The 13,093-nt window shown below is 46.7% G+C and overlaps 1 protein-coding gene across 1 annotated transcript in view; it reads right to left on the reverse strand.

The window, feature by feature from the left end:
• Positions 1–13,093, reverse strand: part of LOC144125253 (acetylcholinesterase-like) — a 339,544-nt gene that overhangs the window by 306,363 nt on the left and 20,088 nt on the right. The window contains exons 2-3 of the mRNA XM_077658480.1: positions 10,153–10,300; positions 2,731–2,871 (exon numbers count right to left, since the gene is read on the reverse strand). Coding sequence (XP_077514606.1) covers positions 2,731–2,871; positions 10,153–10,239 — 228 coding nt within the window. The 5' untranslated portion in view covers positions 10,240–10,300. The remainder of the gene's footprint in view (positions 1–2,730; positions 2,872–10,152; positions 10,301–13,093) is intronic.

Below are 13,093 nucleotides of genomic sequence, written 5' to 3' on the forward strand. Positions count from 1 at the left end.
GTGAATGATTTCAAGCTGGCTCTTGATCGGTTTAGTGTGAATTTGTTTGTTTCGAGTCGTCTTTTTTAGTACGTGTGCTAGGATTTTGATTTTGTTGACTGAAAATTCACTGCTTTTTGAACCCTGTCCAGACATTGGTCAGGTTCGCGTTTTATGAAATAACGTTGTTCGATGGCCTGCACATTTTTTTTAAATTTTGGAGCACTTGACTGATTGTGTGTTGGTCTACCCCCTTGCACCTGTCCTTTAATTTGTATGCACTGTGATTCATGCCACTGGCTGCTTCCAGAATAAATCATTTCTCGCAAACACTGCGGGGTCAACATTTTTTATTGTCCTGTCTCATCTATTGTTTGCACTTTCGCAATATTTCTTCATAGCATTGCACAACATTTACTGCATTCTTATTTGGCGCTCCCACATCTCAGAACTCCTTTTGCTAGGCTGCATGAAAATTCTGCCTGAGCAGCTTCTGCTCTTCTAGGAGAGTAGAAAAATTGAGACAAGCTGACTTGCCTCTGTATTGCGTTCATATACATTTGTGCGCGACAACAAATCTGTAACTCTTGAGGCAGTACTGTTTTCTGTCCCTGTGTGAATCAAGACTAAGTTCTAAATTTAACACCTAACACGGAAAAACAAGCCATATTCGGGTGGTGTGTGTAAAAATAATTTGGCCTTCAGTTTAATAATACTGCTCTCTTGCCGTATATCATAACCCAGTTACAGCGCTCTCATTCATTGACAACGAAAAATGCGCTTTGGTTAAGAACGAAACATATCTTAACAAAAGCAAAAGAATTGCAGATATGGGCAAGAATGCTACATATATAATATACTGTCAGAGAATAGGCTGTTAAGAAGTCTAGAATATGTTTTCTTCGCTCATGTATGATAAACCAGCTTTCTAAAATAACAGACATCTTCCTTCTTAACTTTATGATCAGTAAAAAGTAATTGCTCTCGCCAAGTCCTTTAAGCTGCTCTACAGCACAGTGCCAAACTTGGTCCCAGACTCTTTCGCGAAGACTGGATCCACCGCTAACCGGTTGCACGGAGCAATTGATAACATACCAGGTACCTTAAGAGAGGCCCACAAAGGAGTGGGTTCCTCGGCAACGGCGAAAGCGAAAGTTGCAGACGGCCACTTGTTAATCGGGCCACGGCGGTGCAGTTACTTTTGTGCTAATCAAACCCGACGAATAAACGCCATCTTTTCACACAAATCACTCGCTTGCATCTAAAAGTATAATCACAATGCTGCCGAATCAGGAAGAAAACCGCCACTGCTGTCCAAAAGCCGGTGCGAGCTCACTTGCAACGAATTTCGGACAGCTCACAATAATGCGGTATGCACCAAATGAACAGATGCATGCAGTTCGTTTCAGAATGCGGCATAATATTCAAGCGATTCTGAAAAAAAACGAGATTTCTCATTCAAGTCACGCGAAATGAAACTTGCGATGAAAAAATGCGAAAGAAAAATGTTACATCATGCGGGATTTGAGCCCACGAACCCCCAGTTGCATGTCGACTCTCCGGAGCGACGCGTTAGAGGTCACGGCCGCAGAACAGCGCGGAGTGATACACCTCTCTTTATTTATTTATTTTTGCGGACTACTTCCGTAGGCTTCACAGCGTTCGACTTGATGTTTGAAACGGGGTATAGACTTTGAACGTTTTTCTATGCTAGTCGTTGGTGGCTTCCTGCAATGGAATGTGATTTTAAGGCAGTGCTGTATATCCGCCCCTTCATAGACACACTTGGCACGTTCTCTTTTGTACGCGACGCCATACCCAGCTATTCTCGCTTAAATGTCGACAGTAGGATTTTATTCCTTGAACAGTAAAAAGCAGGTTCCTCGACAGTGGTTTAAAGCTTAACGTTAGCTGGCTCATACATTCTGCGTGATCGAGGGTTCTCCACTGTGATATGACAAATGCTCTTGATGGCTATATCCGTCCTTTGGGACTCAAAGAACGTAGACACACTGTGCGTTATGTCTACAAAACTTAGTGAGGATAGATGAAGGTAGTAGGCACACTGATAAAAATAAATAATACATTTCTAAACTACTTCACAAAGCCTGGATGCAAAATTATCTTCTTTTATAAAATGTCCTTGATCAGTTCGGCCCAATTACTTAAAAATAACGTTACTTTTGGCCAGTGTTTTCAAATGAACCCATCAGAAGCAAAGTAATTGGCAGACCATGAACGTCTTGAAGCACGGAACAACTCAAGTCGCTTTTTCTAAATGATCAAAAATAGAATTGCACGTAGCACTTCTCGATGCAATTTCTCGCTTTAATCATTTCGCATTTCGCCCGGTGACAACCCCATGCATCGTTTGTGTCTTATTCCGCGCACTGAATGGCGACTTTATTGTACCCAAGCTGGAACCAGTGGAGGCATGTGTCTGTACTAAGACGACAACAATTATTCCCAGGGAAGTGCAATGCAACAGCTATTTTCATTTCATAGTGACAAAGTGAGCAACCTCTGAGCGCAAAACCGAGCACAAGAGATGATGCAGCAGTCAAAATAGGACGGACCACGTTGTTCTGGACGATGAAGGACGGTGTCTGCTAAATCACCTGTTGTCCTCGCTTCTACAGCCGCATGTTATACTTGATTGCTTTCTGTCCGCTGGCTCTGCATGCAGAACTGAAACTGGCCGAATAAAAAAAATTTTTTGACTGCGCGCATGGAGGGGTCGAAATTGCGCACCTGCGGGCAGGCGGGCCTCCGGTGGTTGGCAGCCAGCAGGTGTGGACGCCGCAATGCCGGCTCTGGTGGCGCGAATCGGCGCGGGCCGCTGGTGTCCCGGCCGTAGGGCACCCCGAGGAAGGCGAACACGCTCCCTCGCTCCTGTGTCGCGGGCAGGAACCTGCTACATCTCACACTCTGCGCAAGTCAGGAATGGCTTGGCGACAGCAATTAAATGCTCGCTTAAAGAACCTCTGAAGAGGTTTAGAACTCGACGTGTTTAATCGTGTCGAATGTTTGAAACTTATAGGCATACAGAGCATACGAAGTCTTTTTGTACTGGAATTTGAAATGGTCACGTAATCGCCGACTGAAATAGCGTCGGTGCTCAGGCTTTTCTGCAGTGCACAGCAATGGACAATGGCCGTGGTGATGACGTCACGCAAACCAACGCTACGTTTCCATACGACGAAATGATTGCTTCAAAGAATAGGACCAGCGCCATCGACGGTAAAGACCACGAAACGCTTTATGGTAGTATCGAACGGAGGCCAGCCGCGCGTGGGCGAAGGTAGCGGAATTCTGAAATTGTGGAAACATTGTCGTCACAAGTTTTCTCGAGCTACTGTAGTATACTGAGGAGAAGCCTGAACGTCATCGTGCTCTTCATCACGGTTAAGTCACCTTTTTGTATGCTACTGCAAAATCATTTGGCAATTGGCAGGCTTTACCTAGAAACTTCATACATTCGAATACTTGAATCCGAATCTACTCGGATGTGAAAGCTGCACAATCATAGCCATTCTTTATTATTGCAAGCTCAATAGTTGTGGTTACAGTACCACACCCACGTTTTTATGATTGCTATGCTTAGCCATAATCTTGTTCGTCAAGTGGAATGTTTTTTCATGTTTTGCGCACTGTTGATATTAATTACCAGCTCATCGTTATATTCTTGCATTTTCAATTATTGTTAATGCAGTGGGCCGATGTTGACTTAAAAAACGTGGTATTTTGCTTTCTTTTTAGCTAACTGTCGCGAAATAGCCTAATATTTGAGATATCCTGCGTTCTACAAGCCTCAAACCCATGACGACAAAAAGTGGTCTGTGCTGAACAGCCGACAAGCGCCCTGCGCCACCATTTTAACAAAAATCTTCTGCCAGCTGCCAGCAATGCTCAGAGCGCTTCTTTATCTAGTTACATATTCCAATTGGCGAACCGGAGCAAACTTTCTCGCTCCGCGAATCCGAAAGGCGTGTTTCTATGGGCGATTTGGATTCAGATGCGGAATTCTGACTGGACTGCGAGAGTGTGTTTACAGTTCCCTTCACTCCCTGGACAACTTGCTCCTTCGCGCATTCAGAGGGCTACCACAGACCGCAGCAAGGAATACTGCGTAAGTCAAGCACCACAGAAGACGGGCGCCTGCAGTGTCACTACGCAGAACTAATGCCCGATGTCACGATTTCACGGCCGCAATCGAAGACACTGTGAACTGTCAACCCGTTGCTTGTTATTATTGTGCTGGCCTGAGGCTCAGTGGTGTTCCTTATGGAAAGGACGAATTGCCTTAGCAATGCCAAATGCCAATCAGCAAACCAGAGCGTATTCTCTTGCGCCGCGGAACCGAACAGAATGTTCCAATAGCTGATTTCGAGTCTGATCCCGAGTTCTCATTGGACAGCGACAGATATCCTTCTTCTTTGTGGATTCGGAGGGCTGTTTCTGATCGCCGTTTGGAATAGGCCATCAGACTTGAGCTGGTGGCCTATTCCATGGCATGAGCATAACATGACGTAACATGAGCGGGGGAACATCCCGCCAGTAACGAAAGAGAAATTAAAGAAAGCCTTAAGAGTAATGCAAAGGGTGAAGCAGCTGTTGAGGATCAGGTAACAGCATATTTCCTGAAGGACGGAGGGGAGATTTTGCAAGAAAAACTAGCCGCTCTGTGCACGCGACGCCTTTTGACATAGGGTGTACCAGTAGCTTGGAAGAACACTAACATTATCTTAATTCATAAGCAAGGAGACGTCAGTGGCTTGAAAAAATGCAGACCGATCATGCAGCCCACTGTCCGTTGCCTACAGCGTATTTAGCAAGATAATCGCCAGCACAATCAGGACAACCTTAGACTTCAGTCAAACAAATGATCAGGCAGGTTTCGTAAAGGATACCCGACGATAGCTCATATTCAGTCTATCAGTCACGTGATACACAAATGCGCAGAATATAATCCACCCCTGTATGCAGCGTTCACTGACTACGAGAAAGCATTTGACTCAGTGACAACATCAGCAGTCATGCAAACAATGCTGAATCAGTGTGCTGAAGAGTCTTACCGGAAAATACTGAAAGTGTCTATGACGACTGCACAGCTACCGTAGTTTTTTATGAAGTCAACAATAAAATATCAATAAGGAAGGGTGTCGTGCCGGGAGGCACTATCTCGCCGATGCTATTCACCGCCTGTTTACAGGAGGTGTTCCAAGGCCCGGATAGGGAACAGTTGTGGAAAAGAGTGAATGGAGAATACTTCAGTAATTTGGGATTCGCTGATGACATTGTCTTGCTAAGTCACTCTGCAAATGAGCTGCAAGGCATTATCAATGAGTTACACAAGCAGAGCAGAACGGTACGTCCTAAAATTAACATGCAGAAATCCAAAGTAATGTTCAACAGTCTCTCAAGGGAACAGCAGATCACAATTGGTAGCGAGGTGGTGGAATTAGTGAGAGAATAGGTCTACTTAGGGCAGGTATATTGGCCGCTGTTCCGGATCATGAGAAAAGAATAAGTAGAAGACTAAGATTGCGGTGGAGCGCATATGACTGGTTCTCTCAGATCATGAACGGCAGATTACCAATAACCATAAAGAAAAAAGTATACAACAGCTTTATTTTACTCGTACTCACCTACTGGTCAGGAACGTGGAGTCTAACGAGAAGGGTTCAGATTAAGGACAGCGCAGCGAGCTATGGCAAGAAAAAATGATCGGCGTAGCGTTACGAGACTTAAAGCGGGCAGAGTGGGTGAGGGAACAAATGCGTGTTAATGACAGCCTAGTCAAAATCAAGAGGGAGAAATGGGCATGGGCAGGGCATGTAATGCGAAGGAAAGATAACTGCTGGTCCTTAAGGGTAACGGAGTGAATTCCAAGAGATGGCAAGCGTAGTAGGGGGCGGCAGAAAGTTAGGTGGGCGGATGAGATCAAGAAGTTTGCGGGGGTATGGTGACCGCAGCTGGCAAAAGAAAGGGTTATTTGTAGAGGCACGAGAGAGGCCTTTGCCTTGCAGTGGGCGTGGTTAGGCTGAAGATGCTGATGATACAGAGCGTCTAAAATAGCCTCGTGGGTTACATTGTTTTATGCACCCTTTATATTCAGGAACAATGCCGCGATCCAGCGCTTCAAATGTTTTTGGCGTTGGATAAATTGCACCAGGTCGACAACGTTTTCAATTGAAGAGCGTCCACGTCGAAACCCGGACCTAGACAGCTATAGAGAATGTCAGGGCGAGGCGGTACGAATCAACCGCTCCAGGTGGGAATGGTGTTAGCCCAATAAGTTTAGGGCAATCTCCAAAGGTGTATATTACAACTAAGAGAGTTATTTCTCACTCGAAGTGCTGGTTACATTAGTAGATATAGCAACTGCTCCGCGAAGTCGGCGGTCCTGCGTTAAATGCCCCGGTAATTTTTCTTCAACCACGAAGTTTCTGTGAAAGCTGTATAGCTTTCCTACGTAACCGGAGGTGATAAGCTTGGTTAACGCTAAAACGTAATTACACCCTGGTTTCAAGCCGATTTCATTATAAGGGAAGAGCTGGAGAGATTTCGTGGGGTGGAACAATCTTCTTTTCGTTCAATTAAAGTTTTGCGGACAACGTAATCGTCACAGCCCTCAGCGCTGTTATACATTAACGACCGTAATTTACCGATCAACGAAACAACGCTATACCGTCGAGATGAGAGTGCGCTATTGTTCAGTGGTGATCGCACATCGCCCTTATCTCGAAACCTTTTTCGCGCTTCCTGAAGTCTTAATCCAATCAGCGATCCGGGGCACGTTTTCTTGCCCCGTGTGTCGAAAAGCGTGATTCACTGGGTGACTCGAATTCAAATCCTCTGTTCTTATTGGCCGAGACAGATTTTGGGCTGCTTAGCGAATTCTGAGCTCAGCTCCAATTCACCGCTTGTAACGTTCTATTAAAATTATGGAGCACGCTACAACTTTCCGCTGTAGGAGTGAGAGCATCTCTCGTTGTATTGTAGCAGCTGCTATTCGTCCGTCTAATAAAGACCCGTCATTGTCCTTTGAAGTTAGCGCAATAAATTTATTCCGAACTAAGTGCAAAATTCTCAGAACCACTAGTAAATTCAAGGATGGTTCGGATGTTCTTTTTTCGGTGGGGCACAGGCCTCTCCAGAAGTGAAATACTCGGTGGTGTTGAAGGAGGAGACGATCGACGAATGCAGATGATCAGGACGAGGAGTACATTAACAGAATTCACAAGGTTGAAAATTGCAATTTACAGAAACGAAGTCGCACAGACAAAATAAACTGACAGTTAACTGAAGCGAGCCCACACAGAGATAACTCTTGTAGACCTTACTTATCGACCAAAGGGTTTCGGTTGAGGCCTAGACATTCTTTAAGTACGTGCCAAGCACGGATTTTCTAGACTAGACGGCTGTCCAGTGCTTTTCTTGCATTTTTATATGTTTCGCAAATAAAGAAGTTAGGGCGGTCATATTTCAAGGCCCGCCCTAGACTTCGCTGAAGAATGATGTTCTAATCCAGAGTAGCCACAGACCCTCAAGGTGGAGCAACCTCGAGCCCAGGACTTGGCTAAAAGAAAACAACAGAAAAAACAGAAAATTTGTTTTTGAGGTTTTTGAGGAAAGGAAATGACGCAGCATCTGTGTCACGCATCTCGGTGGACACGAGAACCGCGCCGTAAGAGGAGAGATAAAGGGGGGAGTGAAAGAACAGAAAAATAGGTGCTGCAGTGGAGGGCGCGAGAATAATTTCGACCATCTGGTAATCTTTACCGTTCGTTACATCGTACAGCACTCAGGTGCCTTTTGCGTTTCCCCTCCATCGAAATGTTGCTACCTCTCCACGCGGGACTCCTCGCCCTCTCCGCCCCTTCCACTCAGCATGTACGTCTTCGCGGCCGGCTTGTCGACGCGTCAATAGCATGCCACTTCTCGAAGGATGACGAGTTCTCGCTAAAGCGCCAACTCCAAGGGCTCTTCCTGGGTGTACGCGCCCAGCGTCGGCGCTCTTGGCGTACGCCGGAAAGGGCGTCGAAAAGGGGCATGCATCTCCATGTTCCTGGTGCTGGCTCGCTTTCCCTCTCGAGCCGACGGAGAGAATTTCAAGCCATGAAGAGAAAAGGTTGGATGGGGGGGCGATGAAAGGACAACTTAAACCGCGAAGAAAAGTTCGGGGAACCTGAAAGAGCTTCAAGCCATGAAAAGTCACCCAGAGCCCCGCGATCATCATATTGTTATAAACCGGAACCCTCTTCCGACGCGTACACGAGCGCCCGTGCGCTGACGCCGAAATCTAGCACGGATAGATATTGGCGTCTCACCGAGGCTCGCTGGTGTCTCCTGCAGTGCGCATGCGCAGACAGGTTTGGGCGTACACCAAGAGCACCGATGCTGAGCGCGTACGCCCAGGAAGGTCCCTTGGAGTTGGCGCTTAACTGACAGGGCGAGTTATTTTCTGGCTCAATGTGGAAGTGTTCGATGGCGCAGGCAGGAAACGAGCCCCGCGATGCTTCGGTGCTGGGATGAATGCATGCAAACGAAAGGGCTGCTCGGGAAAGAATTCGCAGGTTCGCCTGTTTCCGCGGAAGTGGTATGAGAATCCGCTGCCGTGGGAACGCCAGACCGGATCGAGCGGCGCCGCCTGCCGTCTACTACCCTCTGTACGCGCCACGCGTGCTTTCTTGGTGCGCTGGCGGATGCCCGCAGACCGCTGGCGGACGCTAGGAGTCCTCGGCCGTCGTAGCGGTGCTGTTAAGGCGACAGTGACATCCGCGTTTTTGTGTATGCTTGCGGGGGACGCGCTTGCGAGGAGCTCCGAGAACTGTCCGCGCAGACCGGAGGCGTACAATAACATCAGGCTAAATTAATTATAAAGGAAACGAGGCCTGAATGATGCGCGCCCTTACACCACTGCTACACATCTCGGAACAATCGAGCAGTCAGCCAAGCGAGCTCGTCATCGTTGGCTGTTGAGAGTCCAACTCCATCTGCCACTGTTCCGTGCAGGCAAGGCTTTTGGTTTTCTCGCACTGGCGCACGACTGTGCACTTCAGAACGTCGTTTAGGCACCAGAGACCGAGCCCCTGACCGCCAGAGCGCGAGACACCGGTGCCATGCGGCGGTAAGAACACACGTGAGGCTCGCCCGTCCTCGACTGCTGCGTCGCAAAGTCTTTGAGAAGGCTAGAAGGTGACCGAATTGAAAACCTTTCCTGCCTAGAGTCAATCGCGCCGTTGTTGGCCTGTCGTTTCTTCCTTCGTAGCCGAGTTTACGCTCTGGTCAGGCCGTGAGCCTGATTTTGAGTAAAGATTATCTTTAGCTGGAAAAATACCCCTTATCTGCCAGCCGATTTCTAAAACGCTCGTGAATATTTTCTTTCCCCTTCAAGCTAAATAGTGTGCCCAAAATTTCCTTAAAAGAGATAGCTCCGCGAATTGAACAACACTGCCTGGCGGATGACCCATAACAAGTGTAACTCCGACGAGCCACGTGTATCGTGCTACCTGTACCACTGTTATCCTACACATCAGTGTAGGATAAACATACATTGAGGACCGGGCTTTGTGGTAAGTTTTGTGAATGCCCACTGATAATATCAGTTGACAGCAACAGAGGCCTAGTTTCTTGATCATCCGCTTAGAGTGTAGGAGGTCCGGGCCTCAATCTCCAGGGCGCCCGGGTCTCCATCAGTTTCCAATAGATACAAGCTCTCCACTGGGGTGAGGCTCGGACTGTCTGATTTGAAAAGCTTGGAAAATAATGGGTCGCTGATTCTTTGGCGAAAGTAATGCTGGCGCTCAAAAATCAAATAAAAACAAATTTTAGGTTCCGCTCCGGAGCCAAGTGCCGGGCGCAGTGGTTACACCACAGAAGAGCACAGGTGCGCCACAGAAAAAAAAACACCGTTATTCTATAATCTCTTCAGCATAAAATGACTTCAGCAGATTCACCGACTGTCCTTACACACGAGGATGAAACGCGTTGCTATAGCGAAGTACTGGCTGAAGGCCGATGCCACGTACGACACCTAGCCTTCCTTTATGTCCTTGAAGCACACCGTTCGAAAGGCGGTACAGGCCCCGTCGAAGGAACACCCATGAGCGCAATGCTTTTTGCGAGGACAGCTGCGGTATTGTAACGGCGCCTGTGAGTGGCGCTAACCTGAGTCGGCGTGATCATCATGATTCCCTCGACGTCTCCTTCGCGTGTCTCCACGACCACGGGGCGGTTGCTAGAACGCACGCCCATGATGAGCAGCAGAAAGATGAAGACCAGAAAGGCCACGGCGTTGGCGAAGAACGCCAGCTTCCTGCACAGGTGTTCAAGGGCGGCGCCAAAGATTGCCGCTGGTATTGTGGATGGCGTGCACCTTGTTACAGTGCAGTATACAACGCTGAAATGGGCATGTCTAATTGAGGCCGCTCACGAGAAATGCTACAACGGTTCCTAGAAATCCAAATCTTAAGGCTTCAGTCGGCAAAAAGCAAGCCAGTGGTTTTTCAAGCACTTTTCAATGGACTTCAAAAAGCTGGAAGTAGGCCAGGGACGTCGTATGCTTCAACAGAATATGTTTGCGACAAAATATATAATAATAAATTAGCGGGAACCACCTCTTTTAACCATGGCATAGGGTGTCTGACTTGATTTACAAAGCCACTTAGTGGCTTGTCCAACATTCTGAGGCAAATATTTTGAAAATTAGAAAATTGTGAGATAATATTATAGAAACATTGAAGGCGATGGCCCACTCTTGTGATATGTAGCAAAAAATTTAATTTCAGTTGTTTTCAACTATAGAAAACCAATCCGGAACGCTTTCAACGAAAGCAAAAACGCTAGTAGAAAAAAGAACTCAAGACTGCCATCGGGTAATCAGCGAATATATAGGTTGTTGAAGTGAAATCTTGCATTATATGAAAAAATTGCGTTCATAAGTGGTCTTCCTGCTCAAAAATGCTTTTGTCCAGAATTACTGGGTATTTCAACACACAAATTGTTTTACGAACGTGCGCAGAAAGCCCGAAAGTACGCTATGTTCTCTGGCCAAGAGAAAATCAACAAAAGAAAAATTGAGTGACAGGTGCTACCGTCCGCATATTTATAAAATGGACGTCACGTAGAGCATAGCAACTGCGATAACACCAAATTAGCTATCCTCACGATAGAAGACACGCAGTGTTGTACTAATTTTCTTTTATTGAGAAAAAGAGCGCTCGTTAGAACCACACCCAAGAGGAAAAGATTAACGAACACAAAGCGCTCACTCACACCGTACTTTATTGATTTCACTGAACAGTATCTGTATTTCTTGCTCAATCTGCCGCCGGGTACCCACCGGTGATACAATGGGTACAAGCTTTCCCCTGCTTGGTGCTCGGCTTCTTTAGGCTGATATGCACGGGAATGGGTCTTTGACCCCACCTCGAGTATCAGAAAAAAACCTTGCGCCATGGCGCTCTTTGGCAGCAGACGCCCTAGCGCCATAAATATTCATCATCATCATCAAACTACTTGCTCAGTAATAAACGAAAAGCGAAAAAACGGATGCGATCACTGCAGCATGCATAATCCCCACGAAGGTATTTCTAAAAACTTCCTAGATGCGATCTTTTTTGATCACGCTGCTGACGCAACGCTTATGCAATCATTTCTGCGGCGTTCAGTCTCTTGTGCTTCTGTGCGTCCAGGAGATAAATAAATTAATCTTTTGATTTCAAGCGATCGGCGATGCAACACAGACAAAGAGGGCTATCGAAATTGAAAAGAGCTTGTCGGGCAATACCGTGCAATCGTGGCTAGCAACGTGAACGGGAATATAAGTTCAGAACAGCGCCAGAATTCGGTCCAAATTATATATACTCTGGAAATCAGCTCGCAAATGCGTTCTCACTTGCTGCTTTGGTAACTTCAAGGACGCATCGCTAGGAAAAGGGGTAAAAACATTGGGAACTAATAAGCCTGTAAAATATAAATAACAATAACCGGTATAATTGCTGTGACCTGTATAATAGGTTTCGTAAAAAATTTGTGTACCCGTAATTCGCGCTCAACCTGTCATCATACAGGCCAATAGCTTTGGCCAGTTGTGTGGGGAAAGTCATGGAATGAATGCTTCTGGCACGTCTTGAGTGGTAGCTTGAGCGAAATAACGTGTATTCTAGTGCCATGGCGGGTTTCCGACGGGGTCGCTCCTCTATAGACAACGTCATTGATTTTGCGTCCACCGTAGAGCAACAGAAACGCCAGAAGCGCATGTGCGCGGCACTTTTTCTTGATATCAAAGGTGCATACGATAACGTGACACATGAGGCCATCTTTGATGCACTAGAGGCTGTTGGAATCGGTGGACGGATGTTTAGGGGTAGCCAAAGCTATCTGACCAAAAGGACATTTATATTATGCGTGAAGATGACTCCACATCCGTGCATTACACCTAACAGGGCGTGCCCCAGGGCGGAGTGCTCAGTCCTACTTTGTTTAAACTAACTCTTATAAGACTCCAGGAGTACCTACCTAATACCGTCCATATCTCTATGTATGCCGATGACATCTGAATCTGGGCCTCCTCTGTGACGCGTCGCCAGGTGCGAGCAACACTTCAGAGGGCAGCAAACATAACTTCCATCTCCGAGAGCAACGTATCAGCGTGTCAGCCGAGAAGTACGCTATAGTGGAATTTACGCGCAAAAGTATGACTCGTTATCCGCTAACTATTGACGGCCATCTCATCGTTTTTTTAAGAATTATTACAGATCGAAATTTATCATGGAGCCTGCATTGCAGCATTGTAAAGAAAAAGCTAATCTCTATCACACACCTGCTCAGATTTCCTGGCGGCAAATCATGGGGCTTGTAGATTCTATCAATGCTGCTACTCTACAGAGCATTCTTTTTGGGATTTTTGCGGTATAGTGCACCAGTGCTTTCAAGCACATGCAAAACGAATTTGCGTGCCCTCCAAACTATACAAGTTCCGGCACTTCGCACACGCTTGGGTCTCCCCCGCAGCGCATCAACATCTGCTACTATTGCAATCGCCCAGGACTACCCACTCTCGACGTATATAACCCTTGACACCCTGCGGATCCACATACGGCATGTA

This window comes from Amblyomma americanum, chromosome 1, assembly GCF_052857255.1.
Source record: "Amblyomma americanum isolate KBUSLIRL-KWMA chromosome 1, ASM5285725v1, whole genome shotgun sequence".
NCBI classification, from domain to species: Eukaryota; Metazoa; Arthropoda; class Arachnida; order Ixodida; family Ixodidae; genus Amblyomma; species Amblyomma americanum.